Below are 22121 nucleotides of genomic sequence, written 5' to 3' on the forward strand. Positions count from 1 at the left end.
TTTAAGTGCAACAGTCATAACAGAAAGTCACTACACCCAAACACAATACATTGTTTGTTCGCATAAATGTAATCTCATGACAGTAAGAACATCCTTGATCTCAAGATCCATAAAAAATTTGACATGAAGTAAACATTTGATTCCCACTTTCAAGACTGCTAAAATGCATCAATCAGATGAAACTCGGACAAACTGGTCCTTTGGAAAGTCCAACGCGTACTTCCATTGCGTGATGCATGTCTGGTGTCCTGATAGTTTCAGATTCACGGGGATCTGCAAAGCAGAAAGCAGAAAACTTAGATCAGCAAAATTCAGCAGCAGTAAACCAATTTTGTACCATGAATCAATCATTTCATCTGATGGTAAGGCTTCAAATTGATCAGGTAACCAACACTCGAGATGTTTAGCGAACAGACGTATGAACTTTGTTCTAAATTTCATTAGAAACTAGAAACTGGCTATTGTTTAAAATTTAAACTGTCACACGGCGCTAGAGATTTAAGGCTTCAACCTGAGCAAGCTCAAACTTCAAGTAATATGTTAAGGAGGTTTATTTATACTACACTAGAAACAGTGACATACTAAAACCTCCTCACAACTATGCTTGTCAATTAGAAAATGAGATTTAAAATTAAAAATAAAAAACAAAACCTTCAAAAAGCATACTCAGTGTATTTCACTAAACTTGAGATTTTTTAAGCAAATTTCAACTACATTGATCTTCTTACAACAGTAACTAGGAAGATAAAATCCCCAACACCTTGCTGAATTAAATCAAGTCATTCAAAGAACTCAACCTACACTCAGAGGGACCTTTCCTCGAATAAAAGGTTGTCACAATTAAACAAAATAAAAAATAAATAAAGAAGAAAAAAAGAATAATGAACCTTCACTGAAATCACACTGACTTCACAACTAAATAACAAGACTATAAAAAGTTAGCCAGCCCTTCCTTTTTTTCTAAATGGGGAAGAGGTGGAGAAAGAAAGACCAAGAAATTATCGCCAACCAAAGAAATCTCAGAGCAGTATAGTATTAACCTAGCCTGATTTCTTATGATTGTAACTGAGAAGGATAACTATCTACAGACTTTGTAAATATTAAAGTAGAGTCATCTCACAGATTTTGAAACAACTTTCAACAAAACAATGAAATTTGTTATCTCATGTTTACTTTCATGAAAAAATATCAATTGATGTCAACTTTAAAATAGCTTTTATATGGTGTTCCATTAGAATCACTTACCATTCAGATAATCCTCAAAACCAAAATCATCCAAGCTTCCTGTAAGGGCTTCAAGTCCAAGCATTGAAGAAGGAATTGGTCCTGGTGGCCTCTGAAATCTGGAAAGTTTTCAAAGAAAAGACGATAAAATAAAGACATTAGTCCATTCTAATAAATGCAAAACAATGAATGATAAGTTAAGCACCATGAAGAAAAACAGTGTAAGAAAATTGGTTGTATGGATAGAATATGTTTATGTAACATATGAATCGAAATTGTATAAATGAAGAACCTCCATATGGAAAAGAAACATCAGCAGACCAAACATTCAAACAAAAATTTTTGAACCATAAATAGAAACTGAAAAAAAGATCCATATCTTGTGTATGTAACGAGTGCATGGAAACATTTGAATAGCAAACCAAAAAGATGGCTTTCAAGCGTGCAAATTTATGTCCGACCATTCTCTTTCATCTAGTCTCCAAGGTATAATATAGAGAAGATAGTTTCATCAAAACTATACCTATTGAGTAAAACTTTCACAGCCCACACTTTCAAATTCATTAATAATATTAAGTATCATAGTCTCACAAAACAAAAACATACAACGGTATAATAACTTAACTATACCATCATTCGAACTTAAAGCAATTTCTGAAAGAAAAAAAGTTCAATAGATTAACTTATCAGAACTGCAAATTAATTACTAATGCACTGTTCCCTTTCCTAACCTATATTATGTGTTCAACTTCTTAAGATGTCATGTTACTCTGTATCATTTCGCATTTGAAAAAACTAAAACTGCTCTAGCTTCCACCACACACACACACACAACCATACCTAATAGCTCCAACCAAAAGCATTAGTTATACATTTGATAAATTAATAAATGACAAACTCAACACTGAAACAAACAAAAAGTAATCTCCTACACCATATTAATTAACCTCATAGTCATATATTATACCCATTATATCCTCATATTTGGCATTAAAACCACAATTTCACAACTAAATGAGCTATTCATCATTATCTACAATAAAGCCTCATACCGTGAAAGAATCTGCCTTTCAAAATCCATCTTCAATGGAAAAGCCGATCCATATGTATTTCCAAGGATTTTTGTCCTCATCTCCTCTTGTGTCTTCCTCGCCTAAAATGAAAACCCAAAACCTCAGTTCAAGTCTCAATCACAAATAATATAAACCCTAACTATCAAAAAACACCGAATTGAAAATTGTTTTAATATAAAATAAAAAAAAAATAAAAAAAAAAGCTTACAGATTGATAAGCGGATTCGAGAGGGTGAGATTCGAGGATATCACTTTTGACACCGTGAAGACCAAACCGGAGCGCATCATTTTGGATCCCTCCGGTTTCATGCGAAATTGTTGTTTTTGATGCTTCCATACTTTCTTTTTAATTATTTTTCCCTCTTGTGCTGTTTCTTTTTTTCACTCCTCTCTTGCTCTCTTTTTACTTTTTATGGCGTCTGTCTCTGGCAACTGACTTTATTAACAAGCCACAACCAAATCCTCGTTTGGTTCGCAAACGGTGTCGTTTATATTTGTGATAATGAAGCTAGTGAAGGGCTTGATATCAGTATTATTTATGAATTGAAAATAAAAATTAAAAGGTTTTATGTATAATACATTAACAAAATGAAAATCACAAATAGGAAGAGAAGAAAGAAAACTCTTCAATCTATTGTGAATAACAGTGTTTTTCCGTTTGAAATTTAAATTTAAAGATGGATATTTATGCATTATATTAAATTTAGTTTTAGTTAACAGAAAGTTAACGTGTAAATGAATAAAAGATAAAAAATAGATAAATATATATTTTAGACGTTAAATTTAAAAATATTTGTATAAGAAATAGATAAATATATATTTTATACATCAAATTTAAAAATAATTGTAAGAATACCTTGATTTTTATATTTTTAATCTATGTTTTTATATTTTTACGTTTTTTTAAAAGAACCAATTTTTAAACTCCTTCACATATTAATTCTTCTGTGTAACACTCAAATTGAGGTGGTAGGAACGTCGAAAAAGTCACCTGGCAGGAGTTTGGCTTCGAACGGTGACCGAGCAGTAAGAAAATAGAAAGAGAGAGAGAGAGGCGGCGGTTGGTGTCGGTGAGAGAGAGAGTATAAGAGACCTGAGCGGATATTTTACAATAGCTTGAATTACATTTATGCCCTTAAGAATAAATATTACTACATTAACCCAAATTCTTAATAAAATTTATATTTTTTTTTTACAAATTAAGGGTGCAAAATTGTTATTTCTCATAGTCCCAATTTAAATAAAAATAAATAAACTCTTAATTAACGATACTCAAATTTTTAAAAGCCGTTTAAATAATTAAATATGCTCCATTAAATATTTATTAATGTATTAGGTTCAAAGAAACACTCAAATAGTATAATAAATTAAATACATAAAAAAGAGTAAAGATAAAAATAAAATAACACATATACATATGTTAAAATAATTAAATAATTAAAATGCTTAGGAGCTAAAAATTTATTAACACTCAAATAAGTCATAGAAAACATTAAATTTTCAATTGTGAGTTAAAAAATTTAGGGTATTGTATAGTTACTTTTGAATAATTTTTAGTGAGCGATATAAAATGGGTATGGTTTATATTTTGTTGATATTTGGTTGATTTTTTTGTTTATTGTCTAATTCATATTTCTTTAGACTTTGATTTTATTTATTGAATTCTATTTATTTAATATTTTTTTATAACTAGATGATTTTGTTGATTTTTGGTTGATTTTAGTAGATGTGTGGTTATTTTTATTGATTTTTAGTATGGTTGATGTTTGGTTAATTCTTATGATATTTTATTTGAGCCTATTTTTATAAGTATATTTTCTAGAAAATAGTGTGTTTTGCAAACTTAATTTTGAGGTAATAATGCAATTGTTGTTATAAAAGGAGATATATTTATAAAAAATATCAATAATTTAAAAGAAAAAAGGTCTAACCAATTAAGTGGCTAATCTTAGTCATTTAGTATTGATTGGACTCGAGCCCAAATATATTTATTGGGCTCTACATGCTCTCATTCATTTAATTTCCACAGTTTTTAATATGGTATCAATGTAGATTTTGTCTGATTTCTTAACTTTTCACCTTTCCATCTAAATGTCTAGTTCCAAACGGCTTGTCCGGTATTACCGCTGTCTTCCAATTCAATTTCAATTTCAGTAGTTCTAGTCATTTTAGTACTAGTTAGACTCAAATCTAAATATACTTATTAAACTCTACACTATCTTTTTTATTTAACTCTCACTTTAATCAATCATCATAAGAAAAATACATTAGTTATTGGTTGTTCTCCTTAAATTTCTTTTTAAAAGTTTTAAAAGGTGTTGTTTAAATTTAACATTGTTGATTCAGCTTATAAAATATATTTAGAAAAATATACTATTAAAGAACAGAAGATGAAATCTGTTAGTTGAAGATTTTTTTTAGATATTATTATTTATTCAAATGTACTAGGATAGTGTATAGCTGTATTTTTTAAATCTAAATATGTTGTATCCCATTGTGGTATGATATATAGTTACAAGACCTGTATATATTTGCATATTTCTTGAATGAAAAGTGTGCTCAATTTATGATCAAATCTTTTTCTCTCTATATGATATCAAAGCTGCTATTGCTCTATTGATCCTTTTTCTCTTTCTTTCTTTCTTTCCTGTTTTTCCAAATGCAACTCTCAATTATTCCAACTCTCGTCAATATAGCACCATTAACACTAATGAATCCCATTTGATCAGTATCAATGTTTTAGCACAAGCCCCTCTCAAACTCACACTCGTAAATTATGTATCCTAGCAAATTCAGTTCTAAATACTGTTCATTAGTTATAACCTTCTTGGTTATATCGATGGTTCAAAAGCCTACCCTCTCCCTACTATAACCATCAACAATGAAAGAATACCAGATCCAAAATATACCCTCTATGTACGACAAAACCAACTTATTCTAAATGTCATTGTCAGAATTCTCTCTTCAACAATCATTCCCTTTATAGCTAGAGCTAAAACATCACAAGAAGCATGAAAAATATTGGCCAATACTTATGCTAAGCCATTTCATGGTCGCATCAAGTAAGTGAAAGCAAATCTCAAACACATCACCAAAGGCAATCAAAATATTACAGACTGTGTTCAAACCATTAAAGCCAAATCTAATGAACTTGCATTACTAGGGGCTCCTATGGATGATGAAGATCTTGCTAAAAAAATTTGAATGGCCTTGGCGATGACTATAAAGAACTAATTACTGCCATTCAAGCTCGTGACAACCCATTTCCTTTGATGAACTCCATGAGAAACTTCTTACCTTTGAAGCAACTCTTCAAGGTAAAACTAAAGACACTATTTATTTTCCAACAACTGCCAATCTAACCAAACAAACCAGCATAAACTACCATCCTCAAAATTCCAATAATCACTGGCATTCTTCCACCACCTCAAATAGCGGCTCTCGCCCGCCATTCTCCAACAACAATCGTCCACCGCCAAATACCAGCGCCAACAACTTGTCATCACGTGGGAACTGAACGCAACGACCATACATGTGTTATTGTCAGATTTGTGGTACTCAAGGCCATACATCCAAATGTTGTCCATCCTTCCAATTGATACCAATTCAACAAACAAACAATGGTCAGGCCCCAACCTCTAATACTTCCACAACACCTTGGCAGCTAAAAGCAAACTATGTTACCAATATAGCCTCCCGCAATGCACGTTGGCTTCTTGATAGCAAAGCCTAACAACATGTTACGATAGATCTTAACAGTTTATCTCTCCATACCCCGTATAATGGCTCAGATGATGTCATGAGTATCCTGAATTTTTCTTTAATAATGATAACATTAATAATAATTAATAAATGAGTTTTTATTTAAATAAAATTTTAATTTATTTTACTTAGTTTAAATTGAAATAATTTAAATAGAATTTTGAATTTTTATGCTAGACAAATAAGTGAGTTATTTTCTATATTCAATTAGTTTGATTTTTAAGAAATTAATTAAGTAAATTCTTTGAGAAATAAATTATATTTTTGGGTATTCAAAATTTCTCCCCCAAATGAATATATATAAATTAAATTCTATATTTGAGAATTATGGAAGAATTTGTAAAGGATATTTTATAAAAGAATTATTGAAAAAAATGACATTTTAATTAGCTAATGGTGTTAAATTTTAATTGAAAAATATTTAGTAAATTGATTAATTAAATTAATTGTGTGTTAAGATTAAATTGGAAAATTAATTTAGAATAAGGATTAAAAATATAATTTTATTAATATATGGAGTTTTAATAAAAATTTGTATGTTTTTTGTATGTTTGGTATTTTTGTAATTAATTATGTCAGCAAGAGCTTTTTGGTAATTTTACATTTAAAAGTAAGGATAAATATGTAACTATATATTTTTAATAATTCTAATTTAGCCAAATTAAATAGTTAGGGGCTTAATTGAAAAAATAAATAAAATTTAAGGGTTAATTAAAAAATTTTCAGGACAAATTTGTTAGTAATTAAAGAAGTTGAGAGACTAAGTGGTAATGAAGAAAAGTTCAGGGACTGAAAGTTGATATGGAGAGAAAAAAAAAAAGGAAGAGAAAGGGATGATCGATGGGGGAGGAAGGGAAGCTTTTGCTGCCGGAAATGGCTGGTAGGGGCGAGGGCGAGCGGAGGCCGTCAAGCTTTGGCGAGGAGTGCTCCAGCGTCGCTACACTGCGTCGAGCTTCGGCCGAGGGGTGCTCCAGCGTCGCCAGCGCAGCACTGCCTTCGTTCTCTCCACTTGAAGCTACCGTCAGCGTCGTTGCAGCTGGTTGTCAAAACAGACGAGTTAACAAGCATGGCAGTAACTCCGGCAACCATTTCGGTGAATCTAGTTTCAAATGGCCAGCGGCTGGTGCATTTCTTCGAGGATAGCATCAAATGTGAAGGTTGTTGAGGAAGGAGATCGAGCAAGAAGAAGCTTGTAAGGACAGTTTAGTTTTTAGAGTTTTTCTGGCTAGTGCCGTTGAGCTTCAAATGATCTGAGCACGCATCCGGACTCTCCTCGTCATAAGCTTTCCAACGGCACTAGTTTCGTGGCGATCGAACTCCGTTCGAAAATCGACGGCCGAGATCGTCCGTAAATATTTTCGGATGATCGAGGGTTAGATCGGAAGATCGGAAGTGGGGATCGTCATCAGAGCGTCATTTTTAGTCCGTTGGTGTGTTCGGATCGTCGATCGGACTCCGGTGGCTGGCGGCGAGTCAACCGAGCAATCAAGCGCCTCGGTAATTCTCTGACCCGTTGATTTTAGAATTCTTTGGTAAAGTTATATGTTTATTGAATTGTATTGAGTATTAGAAAATATTGTGAGTCAAAATAATTGTTTGTCGGACTGCCTACCTTAGGTCGTGTTTTGTGATGTGTGGCGGAGTCAGAAAAAATAGTGAAGTCTTAGGGACCCGACTCCCGTTAAAATGAATTGTTGAATATTTGAAGTATTTTTCAGGGTCTGGACCCGTTTCTGAGGGTAAATGTCATGATTGTAGGGAGGTTCTGCCGAATTTTCGGTAGAATTTACCCGAGTCGAGATTCTTAGACAGTCAGTCTTAGGAGTTTAGACCTAGGATGAATTGTCAAATATTTTAATGTTATTAATTAAGTTGTTTTCCGTGATTAGCTAATCCGCCAGTTCGGCTTGCTCCAGCCGAGGCATCGGAGCAGAGATAGGAGGTCGTTAAAGCTGTGAGTTAAAGTCATATATATGTTATGCACGTGTCATGCACAAATTTTAAATAGTTATTGTGATTAATTGATTTCAAATTTAAATTATTCATTTAATTATTATTCATATGTATCATGCTCTTTAATTTTTATTCATACATATATCATGTTTTTTTATTACTATTCATATATATCATGTTCTTCATCACTGAATTTGTTATTGTCTGATGACTCGGGATGGGACAGCAATAGAACATACTATTTTGATAAGTGCACCGGTATAAATCCGAGATTGATAGAAAAAAGGGTAAAATGGTAAATTTAAAAACGTAAATTTAGGACTTACCCTGGTCGAGCATCGCTCTCTGGGCTTACTAGAGTATGTTTACCGGAGTAAAGGTCCCTGGTCGACATTGCTCTCTAGGCACCGGCTTATTTGGAAACCTAAGTGACCAGACTGGAGTTAAGGACCCTAGTCGAGTTTCGCTCTCTAGGCGCCAGTCTTATTGGAATAAGAGAGCCGAAAGACTAAGAGTGTTAGTGATAATTAAGTGTCTGAACTGCATTTAAGGACCCTGGTCGAGCCTCGCTCTTTGGGCGCCATTTTATTAGAATGAGAGCTGGGCGCCATTTTATTAGAATGAGAGAGAGTCGAGATGTTTAGTGTTGGAATTTTGTTGAGGTACTCCGTCTCGTAGTGTGTGAAAATTATTTTAATTAAGCATGGCATGACACGTTTATTTTTGCATGACTTAGTATTTATTTCAAATTAAATAAATGTGTTATTGAAGTGTTTGTAACTGTTTTTCCTTTGATATATGACTTTAACTCACTCTCGAGACTGATAATTTCAATTTTACTGTTTTTTAGATCTGTGATTGTTAGTCTTCCCGCGGCTCTTACCTAGCAACCCGACTCCTTCATCATCGGGTGATGAAATTGGTTTGGTATGTTAACTTGTAAAATCTTAGATTCTCCGCAGTAGAAATAATAGACTTGTCAGTTGTAAATTATTGTAGTTTCGGGCCTTGCCTAATTCTTCGGATAAACCTAATTAATTATATAGAATTTAACGGTTAAGATAAATTGTGGCATCAATAATATCATATGAGATCTAATTAAGTTAATGAGTGTCAGGTTTATTACGGGATTCGGTGGCCTTACGCCTACCCATTTCCTAGTGTCGGTCACGGGCCCACAGATCATATCGTGACATGACTCATACGGGTTCCACTTCTCTACATACTCCAACATCAACTCTCTCATTAAATAATTTATTTTCTGTATCTAACATGAATACAAATTTAATTTTCATTTCTCAGTTTTGTAAAACCAATAATATTTTAGTTGAGTTCTCACCATTTTCTTTTTAGGTGAAGGATCTTCGTATAATGGCAATTCTTCTAAATAGCAAAACTAAAGATAGAGTATATGAATAGCCTTCCCAATAGTCTTTAAATTCACCTTTACTTGTTTTTTCAAATGTCAAAACTTCAGTATCCCATTGGCATAATAGATCAGGATATCTAGCCATGCATATCTTGAAACATCTCATGTCTAATTTTAATCTTGAAATGTTGTCACCTGAGTCCAACAATTTCTCGTGTAATTCTTGCAAATGCAATAAGTCACAAGTTGTCATTTTTCAAATCCACTCGTCTCCTTGCGACCTCTTTTAAGTTATTTTCTCTGATTTTGGACCTCTCCAATCATGTTACATAATGGTTTCAAATATTATATTATTTTTTGTTGATCATTACGCAAAGTACATATGGTATTACCCATTAAAACACAAATCTAAAGTAAAAGATGTCTTTATAAGATTTAAAGCTATTGTTGAAAATTACTTCAGCCATAAAATTGTCACATTATACATTGATAATGGAGGTGAATACATGGTTCTCAAAGATTATTTAGCAAAATCCGGTATTTCACATCATAAAACCCCTGCCTTATACACCGGAACACAATGAGTTCTCTGAAAGACGACGCCAACATAGAGTATAAACTGGATTAAGTTTATTGTCTCATGCTTCCTTACCATTAATCAACACTTCCCAATTATTCAGGGAGAGCTCGCAATTGAAGTTTTACATGAGATAGTCATCTTTTAACAAGTAACAAGCCATGTGAATCACATATGCACCTCTTGGTTAATAATCATTTTACTGAAAGTTACACTACATGCTGAGGCTATTCTGTTGAGTTTCTAGTGACACTTTCTTTTGGATGCAGAGGAGTAATTGTTGCAAGAACAACAAAACCACCCAGAACAATGATCAAGATGCCCATCGAGTTCACCAACAAAGCTTCGGTAGAATAGCGTGATATTACCTTGTTGGTTTGGAGGAATGTGGCTTTTTCTAAGATACCTGTTGTAGCAGTAGCAACAGCCAGGGCATAAATATAAACCCCAAAGAATACATGCCATGGCAGTAACGTGGCTCTGCTTTTTCCTGAGCCACCTGGGTACCAGAAGGTCACAAATCCGGCGGCATACTGTGAAGGAGTAATTCCCAGGAAACTAATCAGCTTCAAGGAAAAAAATAATATAGGGTCACAAAAAAAAATGAAGTAAGAAAAAGACCTGGACGCCAAAGAGGAAAAGACAAGCTAGACCCAGCCAAGAATGCAAGCTGTAAAAATTGTCAATGCCCTTTTCATTATGGAATTTCAAAGCAGCCCATGCTCCAATCAAGCTTAAACACAAAGCAACCAACTGTAGTGTAAGATGAACTAATTTTTTGAAGTTTTTTGTTCCCGAAACGGTCTTGTAGGTAAGCATGGCTGCAAAAATCCATAATAAACATTTCAAGCAATATCCAAATATTACCAGTATGGCATCAGTAAACAGCTGGTGCAAATCTACAATTAAAGTTTAATAAGCATTCTGTGGGTCATTCCCAAATATCATACTAACAAGTACCTCCATTAAAGTTCGGCGAAATATTTTACAATCTCTTCACACAATGGATAAACCATGGTGAGTTTTACTGATTTTTTGCAGAATCTGGTTTTATCATTGTTCCAAGTCCCCAATTAACAGGTCCAACTGGCTTTAAAAACCCTGCTAAATCTGAAAAATGGCCACGGATCCAAGTTGTCTAGGGTCCCTACAGTACATTAGGGCTAATCGCAAACAAGTTTTCTGATGTCCTAAGCATCGCTACGAGGTGCATGTTCAGGATTTCTTCATTATATACTAGTCAAATTCTAACAAAAAAGTCCCTAAAACTCTAACAGTTAGCTTATTTTGCCCAAGGAATTCACAGGTAAATAAACTTATTCAAGCACAGAAAATTCCAAACAAAATATATTTTTTATTCCTTGCAATCTCATAGTTCATAACATTTCAAGAAAAATTGTTGCATTGTAGCACTCAACAGTCTGTTAAGATTTGCGCTATCCTAGACTCATATCTCCACAGTAGCCACAAATGTAAGCTTATAAATAAAATTAGAAAACAAGCATATTTACCTTCACCATTAATGAGAATAAGCGCAATCACCATTAAAACAGGATGGACCTGAAAAAGAAAGCCAAACACAAAAACCCAGATAAAGAATTAACAGTTAGTCATAAGAAAATTAACAACTAATCCAAGTTGCTGAACTAAAAACAGAAATATATATTATCATCAATGAAAATGGGAACTTGTTGACATTACATTAAAGATGACATCTTTGTTATCAGAAGCAAGAGCCAAGCCTCCCCTGTAATGCACAGTCCATATGAGTACAAGGGCAGTGACTATCACACCAATTAACCTAATAATGGTAAAGATTGGAAATTTAATTACTGGAACTCCCATTCTTCTTCTTTGATTGCAGACAAAAAGAGACAAGAGAAAAGTGATCTATATAAAGAAAAAAAGAAAAGAGCTAGAATTTTTATATTAGGGTTTATGATTGCTACAACTTTGGGTTTGGGATTTCTGCTTGTGACAATTGACTTGGATTTGGGTTTTGGATCTGCTCTCTCTCTCTTCTTTCTTCGCTTTTTTTTTTTCTTTTTCTGTTTTGGAAGATCAAAGAAGCAAAGTTTCAGAACCTTTTGTATTGAAAAATACAAGAATACATATATATATATATATATATATAGGGCCACGTCATTCGAATGATTAGGAATTGTCCAATCCACGTTCTTTTTTCTTTCTTGAATAAAATTGTCCAATCCACGTTTGCTGCGCTGGTTTATCACTTTTTGATTGGAAATGAATGGTCCAATCTACGAATGCACAAGTCCTAACCTAATAATTCTAATGTTTTTAATAGAATTCTTCTCTAAGTTGAAAGATTTTGCAGTCACTTCTTTGCACTGATATAAATTATTTTTATTATTAAAGGGAAACCTCCGTAGTGAATTCCTTTTAAAGGTCTCTCATTTGTCATACTATAGAAGATTTTACCCCTGATTCACTGATTTAAAAGATGAGTAGTTCCATGGGATTTTTTAGATAACTTTTTATGACCTCCTTAAGGGATTAAAAAGGTAGAACTCAGTAATTGTGTTACTTTATGGGTTTGATTATAGTGGTCCGCCCTCTAAAGCTTAAATCATTTGTCAATTAGGCAGAGCAAAAGCATACAAAACGGAATAAGGAAATGGTATAGAAAAATGTAGGACTGATTCCACGGGTTAGTAATTTATGCAAGCTCAGGCTTTAAAAAGGCGTTGAAAAACTTCATAATCGAAGGTAGAAGCATTACAATGAAAATCACTTTTCAATTTTATTCCGCAGCACAATCCAAGTTAGCCACCTAATTCACACAGCATATATAATTCTTACAAGCATCTCCAATTTACCCGGTTAAACCTAATCATTACATTGCAAACTCCACGCACTCTTCCAACTTTGACGCTGAAAACTGAGTGTAGCCTAACATGGGGCGACTTATACAATCATTATTACATTAAAGACTCTTCAAGAGATAATTAGATGTCACGATTGGGCATTGTATAGCCTCGACCCCGGCCAAGATAACCATAGCCATAGCCCCTTCCGTGATAACCGCCTCGTGATCGGCCGCCTCGACCAGGTCCCCAGCCACCTCCACCACCCCGGTGCCGTGAAAAATTACCAAATGTCTACAAATTTACATCAAGGAAAACTGAATCAGTAGTAGTGAATTAAACATAATGTTGAGGACCAAGGAAACAAGTTTGGCCCTATGGAAAAGTGAAATAAACAAATTCCTTGCTTCAGTAGTTTCTAAACACGAAATTATTCCCTTATATTCAGCCTGATATATATTTACTAGATTCATTAGAAACTTCTGCAAGATTTTAAGGTAGTATAAAGACAAAGCATGAAGGTTATAGTAAACAGAACAAAATACCTCTGTATTTTTTCTGATTTGCCCAGAAAAGCCAGTGCTCCCATTTCGTGATCCACCGCCAAGACTGCCGCATGATAGGGAATCGAAAAAGTCATCCTTCACATAAACAGGCTGCAGAAAGAGAGAAGTAGAAAATAATTACAACAGAATGAACAGCAGCAAGCTATTTGAATGTGTGTGTTTATGAGATGGTGCATTTGTGCATGGAGGCAGTCATGCTTGTGTGAGTGTGTTTTAGGGGGAAGAGGCGCCAAAAAAAAATCATACCTTTTTCTCATATTTTGATAATTCATTATCTTCATCTTCTGACTCCTCCTCATCTTCTTGAGCCTTGTTACTTTTACCAAGATGACCCCATACTTCATCCTTGTTGAATTTCTCATTCATTGCTGTAAAATCAAAGTCCTCTTCAAATCTGGTTGCAGCATCCCAAACCTGAAATGGAAAAGGTTAACATTGTCAAATAACCCAAAGAATATATAAGTACTTTGGCCTGGAGAACCAATGCCCATATTGCTGATCTTGCATAACCAAAGAAGTAGAACTGATCAAAAAGTAAGAATGATGAAATACACTTTCTTCGTATCTAGACAAACAATTGTACTATACAGAATAAGCAAAAGCAATAAGAGATTGACCATCTAGATGATAGTGAAAAGTTAAATACATGAGAAAGAGGAGGGGGTTGGAGGAAGAGTTAGAGCACGCGATTCTATGATTCTATTGTGGTTTTCTTAAGCATTTTCCATTTCATATACTTATGGAACAACATAACGGCTTATGTAACATTCATATGCTTGTAAAATATCAAAGTTAGATTTCGCAACTCTTGTTGATATGTCAAAGTCATAATACAATTTAGTTATCCATATCATGACAAGTTAACCATATATAAACCACTTGTTCATAAGACAGTACAACGAGGCACTCACATCTTTAACGAAGAGGTTATGTGTAATCAACTTTAAGTCAATGTGGTCCTGAACCTTGTTTTCTTTCTTTTTTATTTTTCCAATGTATAGATAAATTCAAACTCAGCATCTTTGAAGATTGTTTTAAAGATAGCAGGTAGCTTATAAAGAAAAGTGGGCAAGTACATTATATTTTAAATACATGTTTACTTAATGAGGCATTGCAGGCCACAATTATGTGCCCAAAATTAATAAATGTCATGAACCAAGTCAATTGCATGTCATTTATGAGTTTATAGCAAAATCAAGACATAGCACAACTATTTTATAATAAATATGTCCACAGTTTCTGCACAAATACAATTAAGTTTAACTCAAATTCATTGTTTCTACATGGTGGTGTTCAAGCATGTTTGCATGCTGTTCACTATTAACTATGGCTGTCAAACCCAGCCCAACCTTGTCAGTTGAACTGGAACCAGCACTATGTCTGGGCCAGGCAACCCCTTAAACCCATTTTTGTACATACCTGCTAAAAATCCATCAACTGGTTGGGTGGCCCGGCAGCCCGGTCACTGGTCGCACAGGTCTTGTGGGTTTGATTATTTTTTTTTTTAAATGTTGAAATAAAACGACACAGTTTTGATGTGAAAGTCAAGCTCCTTCTCCTATTATTCCATTTGTAGAAAGAGATGAAAGAAAGAATGATGAAATTCAACCATAAAAGACATCAACTGTTCTTTTAAGTATTTTGTTGAATCTTATGCCTATTGTCATTATTTAAGTGTTACTATCTTTAATATGGATATTTATAAAATATTGTATTAGATTTATGTGTTAATGTTCTGTTATTAAGACTTAATATCTTAACCATTATTAATTTTGGAACATATTGATATTTGTTGAATATTATATTTTGTTGGATTTGGTTATTAGGTAATATTAAAATTATATTGTTTAAAAGTGTCTTTAAACCAAGCATACTTTAATTATGCATTATCATATATAATATTTATGTATAAATATTTAGTCACCGGTTCAATCCTGGTTGGACCTTTGACCCTTGACTCTCTGCATTCTCCAAGCCAATGGCTGGATTGGGTCTGAAAACTAAGCAATTAATAACCCAAATGAAAATCAAACTAACAAATGTGGAATGCATGAAACAAGCACATACTCTATTCCCTCTTCCCCTTTCATGTCCTCTGCTACCATGATATGTATGCATAGGAGCTCCGTATACCTACAAAAATCAAACAAACAATAAAGTAATTTACATATTTCAAACCACTATTTTAACTTTCAGAGTAGGTTAAATAAGTATTTAAATGTAGGAAAGCAAAAGAAAAATCATATCTATTGTCATGCCAGTGAAGTAATGAGGGAAAACAGGCAACTAAAATTCATATCTATTAGATGCAACAATATAAACGAATAAAATGGCTAACCAACAACTTATTGTAGATGCTTTTAATTTCTAGTGCAAAACTTAAACTATTGCCAAATTTGTTTATTTATTCGGCTTAATTGCCAAATAAATCCTGTATTTTACATTTGTTATGAAATCTAGTACATACTTTTTATATTTTCAATTTTTAGCATCAAACTTTAACATTGATTTCAACTTTAGCTTCAAGTGAAATTATCAACCAAAATTGTTGATGTGGCGTAAGCTATAGTGACCAAAAAAAAAGGAATTGACTCAGCACTCTCACTATTAAAATATTGTTGTTTAAATACATAAAATAAATGAAACTCTAAAATTAAGAAAAGAAAAAATTAATTTTATATTCTTAAATGATAATTCTTAGTAATGGAATGAGTTAATAACTCTAATATTGACTCAATTCTTTTTTGTTGTCACTGGAGTTCTACGTTATTGAATTTGGCGGATAATTTTGCTGAATGCTAAAATTGAAATCAATATTAAAATATGATATTGAAATTGAAAATTTACAAACTACATGCTAGATTTGATAAAAAGTAGAGGCCAAATCACATTAAAGAGGTCAAGTTCATTATTTTGACATAATATAATGGAAATAAAAATCAAAATATTCACATACCCTGCGATCAGGTGGACAAGGTAAAGGTAATATTGGCTCTTGCATTTCCATTACAGCCACAGTTGATGGTGGTGGTGATTCTGACGATTGCACAGCCTCAACATCCTTCTGAGCTGCTTGAGAAGACTGCAATGAAGGCACTGTGCCAGGCTGCAAAAAGTGGCCCGGTGTCACCAGAGAAGGTATTGCTCCCTCATTTGAAACAGAAACCAATGCCCTTGTGTTGGAGGACAAAGATTCAGACATACTTTTAGAAGGCACTAAAGGATCATCAACTGTCCTGGACTCAATAATAACTGGTGATGCAATGAAACTTTTATCTAAAGCCGATGTCAATGGAGATGCCATTGGCAAGTTAATATTAACTGATGCAGCAGGAAGCGCCTGAACAGAAGCCTTATTGGAAATCAAATTTGCAGAGTCTGGAACTGTTGGAGAAGACTGCACAGGAAGAATAGAAGACTGCATATTCTGAGTGCCTGTGCTAAAGGATGGGAATGAAAGAGGGGGATTTTCAGACATTTGGGAAGCTGAGAGCTTAGATGCATCTGTGGCAGGGTGTTGCACATACTGCTGAATGGAAGGAGGAATAGACAAGCCAGGTGGGGGGTGAAGCAAAGTTTGCTGATGTGGCTGCAATCCATTTGAGGGATCATAATACCCTTGCCAGTACATTGGCATAGCAAGACCAGTACCACTGGTGGTTGGCGGATTAGATAATGAACCCTGTGACCCTAACTTACCACCAGGTTGATATAGGGGAAGATTTCCTTGAAATGTTGGCATGGATAATTCATGAGGTGAAGCATGGGAACTTGAATCTTTTAATGATCCAGTACTAGAAGAAGGCATGGTCATAGATGCAGTTGCTGTTTGGGGATAGTGAGACTGCAAGAGTATTTAAAAAAATGTCAACAAAATGGACTACAGCACAAATAGTTAATAATCAGATACAAGTCAAAATTACTAGCCAGGCAACAGTTTTCAAGTCAACTCAAACTATATGAATGATCCACAAAAACACATGCATAAGATATATTTCATTTTCTTCACCTGTATGATAGCAGGATCAGTATGTATAGGTTTTGTAGTTTGAACAGGTGGAGAAGATTTAACCTGCAGATCCTGTAACCACGAGCACAAAAGGAGAATTAAAGCTGTTGAACAAAAATTGAAAGCTTAAATAAATATGGAGGGAACCACTGAGAAAGTCTATCAAATTAAACACCCATGCCCAGTAAATCAACTGGAGTTCAATGTGGATTATTAAGATACAATATGATTTTCAATCCCTGATTTGTTTGAGAAGTTGGTCCTGACAATAATGTAGGTTATGAGTAGGCCAGAGCTTTCACTAGCACCTTATGAATATGTATTTTAAACTGATACTACTAGCAAGACTTCCAAATGATCGTCAAGACTTGAGCCCCTAAAGATGTATAACAAAATTCTCACCTGCACCCGTGGCTGGACTTCAGAGGCATATAAGTTTAAGTTCAAGTTCAAGTCTAAGTCATGTCTGCATGACTATTTAATGCAAGCCCAGACTCTAGCTTCACGGATATTGGCCGCAATAAAGCGACAACATATTAAGAGTACAAATCTAAAGTGACATCCAGATACACCATTGTAGGTACCAACAGCTCACAGGGTCTCACTTATACCAGAAGCAAGTTGAACCATGACTAAGTAAATCTCTCTCTGTCTTTGGCTAATCAAGGCCAGACCTTTCACTAATTCTGACAGTATATGTAATATAACAAGGTGAGTAGTTAAGAAATGACAAAACTTCAACCCAGTAGAAAACTGACTAAAACAACAAATCTGAGCTTGTAAAACTGAATACTAAACTAAGAGACATCAAAGAGATATAGTTTAAGTGTTAATACATACTTATTTTGAAAAACCAAGAGCCCAGAGTCGCAAATGAGTGCATAACTGATAGTTCCCAACTATATGGGCTCTTTCTGACATATTAGAAGAGGAATAACCACAGCACTAGAAGTGATAGTAACGAAGTCAATCTCAACCAACTAGATGTCTTGTTGACAATATTGGAACCAATTATGCATGTCGTCTTAGAAAGGTTGTGATTTCACAATTTGACATTTAAAACAGAATAAAAAGCCTATAGCTTCAAATGTATGTGGTTAAGTAGTAGGCAGATCAAATATTTATTTCAGCCAATTATTCTTGAATCCATTTTGTATACCTTGATATCACTTCCTCGGAAGAGTATGAACTCGTAAATTTTATCACTTGGAGGAACTTGTGGTCCATCCCTTTTACGCCCTTCTGTGCCAAATGACCTTACTGCCAAATAAAGTAAGATAGGTTTAGAGTAATTAGACATAGACTACATCTCTTTAACAGTATCCAAAAGATTGAAGCAAAGGAAGCAATATACAAGACAAGTGGAGAGCTTGAACGAGGCTTTAAATTTTCTTCTGCAGTGGGGCATTTCATTATCACAAACAAGAGTAAAACGTTTCAAATTTCCCTGTTATTGAGCAAAGGTTCTCCAGAGAAACATGATATTCTCCAGTTGTAAGTGCTTTAGCATATAACAGAAAGTACAAGGTTTTGCCTCATACACAATGAAATTTTCTAGTGTCCTTTTCCTCCCATCTTGGAAAGAGAATCTAAATGAGATGGGGCTTTGGAATTAAATTGACACTTGGAGGGGAAGCATGGTTTGGAATTATCAATGAGAACCTTTGACTGCCAAAAGAACAGATATTACACAAAATAGAAGAGAAACGGTGAAAATCCCTTTAATATATCTCTCTTTGTTTTATTTGAGGCACATGAATTCTCATTTGTACTAATTTTGAAGTAGCATTGAGAGAATGTTTCTTTCGAAATGATGGTAAAATTTCTTTGCAGCAGACAGCAGTTAAGCTCTAATCTACAAAATAGATTTCTAACCAACCAAACCAACACTGCTCTTCAAACAAAACACAAGCTGAAAACTCGAAGGGTGTGCACAGACTAGCAAGTTACAACCTTATTTGAGTCACAACTGGCATTCCTTTCTATCATTTAAATATAACATCTCTTGTTTTATAAAAGAAAATAACTAAATCGAAAGGGAGTCATCAGCAGATTTTGCATCCATTACAGCCTCAATTCACTCTTCTTACACGAGGAAAGCTTTTTCCTTCAAGTCAAGGACATAACAATGAGTAACTTATATCTACTTCACGTATTCTCATATTTTTACAGGTGATTATGAAAAAAGCTTAAATCTATTCCACTTATTGTACGTGTTAATGCAAGTATATCTCACCATCTCTCGCCAAGCACTGAACTTTGAACAGATATCTCAATACATTCATAACCGTTCGCAATTCTCAACCTTTGCCAAAATTACAACGTAATTTTCATTTGAGCAACCAAACCACATTTATAGGACATCAATTACAGAAGCATTAAAGCATTTTAAAGTTGCAACAGAGAGATTTAAAAAAAAAAAAAATTAGTTTAAAAGGGAACACTTAAAATCAACAAAACCTTATCCCTATACCTATATACCCACAAACCCAAGAATTAAAATCTCATGATTTCTAGTTTAATTAATCAAAATAAATATACCCATGAAAAATAAAAGAAAAGAAAAAGAATATCAAGCATTGAAAGATTACCATTTCTCAAGCCAATGGTGGATTCTTGAGTATTGATGTTGTAAAGAACGCCTTCATATCGAATCTCAGACTTAGAAGTGAGGCTAATCAAGCTTCCAATGTATGAATCACCTGATCCACCACCACCTGAAGAGGACTTGGGCGCCTCTGCTGTCGCTGTTGCTCCTGCCATAGCCTTCACTAATAGAAGACGAAGATGCTTTTATTTATTTTTATGGTTTCTCTGGTCTAAGTTAAAGCAAATTGGCAATCTCGCTCGCAGACGAGGATTCTATTGTGCATTTCTTTTTCTGTTGTGCCTTTTCCTTTCTTTTCACTCGGCAATTTGGGTAATGTTTTTCCTCCTCCTTTTTCGTTTCTTTTTCTGGTCCCCAGTAAGCTTCCTTGATCCAGCCCAGACAAAAGCTTACGGCATACAGTGTTGTTAACTTGTTATATGTGCTGTAGGAAGAAAAAAAAGAAAAAGGTAAACTGGAAAAAAAAAGAAGAAATTACCATGTGGTTTACTTATTGGCAAAAACCATTCCCTGTCTTATTTTGTGATAAAATACTATATTGTAACTTACTGTTGTTAATAAATTATTTTAGATTAAATATTATTTATTTTTAAATTTAGTTTAATATATAATTAATTTCTGTATTTTTTACTATTAAAGTTATTTCAAATTTTAATAAATTTAATTATTTTTTATATCAGTCTAATGATTAAATTAATAATTTAAGATTATAATTTAATTTTTAAATTTATTAAGTATTATTAAACTCGTCTAAAATTAATTTTATTATTAAATTAGAATAAAAATTCATTTTTAGTATAAATAAGTTTTAGTGTTTAGTTCAAATAATAAATCTAATATTTTTTTATTTATTTTTATCTTTTAATTTTTAAAAAAATTAAATATATTAAAAACTTATTTTTTTATTTAACGTTATTAGATTACTATGTAGTTTAATTTTAAATTTTCATATAAAAATAGTTAAAAGTTATTTTTTTATTAAATATTAAAATTATATTATATTAAAAATAAAAAATTTACTCGTATTAATCGCATTTAAATAGTTGATAGAAATTTTTAATTTTAACATAGAAGATAATGAATGATAGTGAATTTGTCAACTTGGTGTCTAAATTATTTCAGTAGATTAAGACATAATTGTTTAATTTAATTTTTAATGTTTATATAGTTTAATTATAATATACAATAAAATAATAATAGAATGATATTTTTTAACTAAAAATATTTATTTTATATTAATAACTAAAATTAAATTATATAATAATTTAACAATATTAATGTAAATATAAATAGTTTTAAAATGTTTAAATTTATTAAAATTAAATTGTATTAAAAATAAAAACTAAAGCAAGAAAAAGAATATTAAATTTATTATTTTAATTAGACGTTAAAACTAATTTATGAAAAAATAAAATTTTATTATAATTTGATAATAAAATTAATTTTGAATGAGTTTGATACTTGATAATAAATTAAATGATCAAATTATAATTTTAAATTACCAGTTTAGTTATTAAACTAACAAAGAAATGAATAGTAGTTAGTTTTATTAAAACTGAAAGGAGTTGTAATGTAATAAAATAAATACAAGGACCAACTTATATTTTAAATTAAACCACATGAGATAAATAGTATTCAGCCCAATTATTTTCCAATAATGTATTTATTAGTTATGATATGGCTTTATATTTGCATTTATATAACCCGTAATTTTTCTTCGACCTTTTTATATTATATTTACATTCAAATTTAACATTAGATGACGTCTAATAAATTTAGCTAGACTCATAAAAATATATTATTTAATTTTTATTTAAATAAATTTTGAAGCCTGTGATTTTGGTCTGATTTATATTCCTAACCTATGAGTAAATATGCAGCCCACTAGTTAGGAATTAATATAATAAACCTTATAGATTACTGACATATAAAAATGAAGTAATAGAAAGGTGTAAAATAAGTTATAGAAACTTTTAAAAACTTGAAGCACGTTCTTATAAAATGGAAAGAAAGAATACAAGTATCAACAAAAAAAAATTATATGAAATTGTAGCATATTCAAAGAAAAAAGGACATGTTTATGTGATGTGAAAAATGTAATTGAGCATGAATAGAAAATGAAGTGAAATGTTGCAGCATGCAGAGTTTAAAA

General features: G+C 32.7%; 3 protein-coding genes and 1 long non-coding RNA gene across 4 annotated transcripts; 1 reads left to right on the top strand and 3 right to left on the bottom strand.

Moving 5' to 3' along the window:
* Positions 1–2784, bottom strand: LOC8277316 (cyclin-B1-2). The gene is made up of 4 exons (XM_002525918.4): positions 2506–2784; positions 2277–2377; positions 1246–1343; positions 1–273 (listed from the first exon to the last, which is right to left on the bottom strand). The coding sequence occupies exons 1-4, from the start codon at positions 2632–2634 to the stop codon at positions 173–175; spliced, it is 429 nt and encodes a 142-aa protein (XP_002525964.1). The 5' UTR covers positions 2635–2784; the 3' UTR covers positions 1–172.
* A 3994-nt stretch (positions 2785–6778) lies between these two features.
* LOC112535835 lies at positions 6779–9114 on the top strand. The gene is made up of 3 exons (XR_003079923.2): positions 6779–7556; positions 7949–8013; positions 8863–9114. It is a non-coding gene; the product is annotated as an uncharacterized LOC112535835 (long non-coding RNA).
* A 725-nt stretch (positions 9115–9839) lies between these two features.
* LOC8277317 (transmembrane ascorbate ferrireductase 2) lies at positions 9840–12061 on the bottom strand. Its single transcript, XM_002525919.4, has 4 exons — positions 11660–12061; positions 11470–11518; positions 10580–10779; positions 9840–10491 (listed from the first exon to the last, which is right to left on the bottom strand). The coding sequence occupies exons 1-4, from the start codon at positions 11801–11803 to the stop codon at positions 10186–10188; spliced, it is 699 nt and encodes a 232-aa protein (XP_002525965.1). The 5' UTR covers positions 11804–12061; the 3' UTR covers positions 9840–10185.
* A 636-nt stretch (positions 12062–12697) lies between these two features.
* Positions 12698–20384, bottom strand: LOC8277318 (protein decapping 5). Its single transcript, XM_002525920.4, has 8 exons — positions 19953–20384; positions 18521–18621; positions 17362–17433; positions 16309–17196; positions 15420–15485; positions 13599–13766; positions 13332–13442; positions 12698–13080 (listed from the first exon to the last, which is right to left on the bottom strand). Exons 1-8 carry the CDS (start codon positions 20122–20124, stop codon positions 12928–12930), a joined length of 1731 nt encoding a protein of 576 aa, XP_002525966.1. The 5' UTR covers positions 20125–20384; the 3' UTR covers positions 12698–12927.
* Between the last annotated feature and the right edge of the window lie 1737 nt (positions 20385–22121).

The sequence above is a fragment of the Ricinus communis genome, chromosome 5 (assembly GCF_019578655.1).
Source record: "Ricinus communis isolate WT05 ecotype wild-type chromosome 5, ASM1957865v1, whole genome shotgun sequence".
In the NCBI taxonomy this organism is placed as follows: Eukaryota; Viridiplantae; Streptophyta; class Magnoliopsida; order Malpighiales; family Euphorbiaceae; genus Ricinus; species Ricinus communis.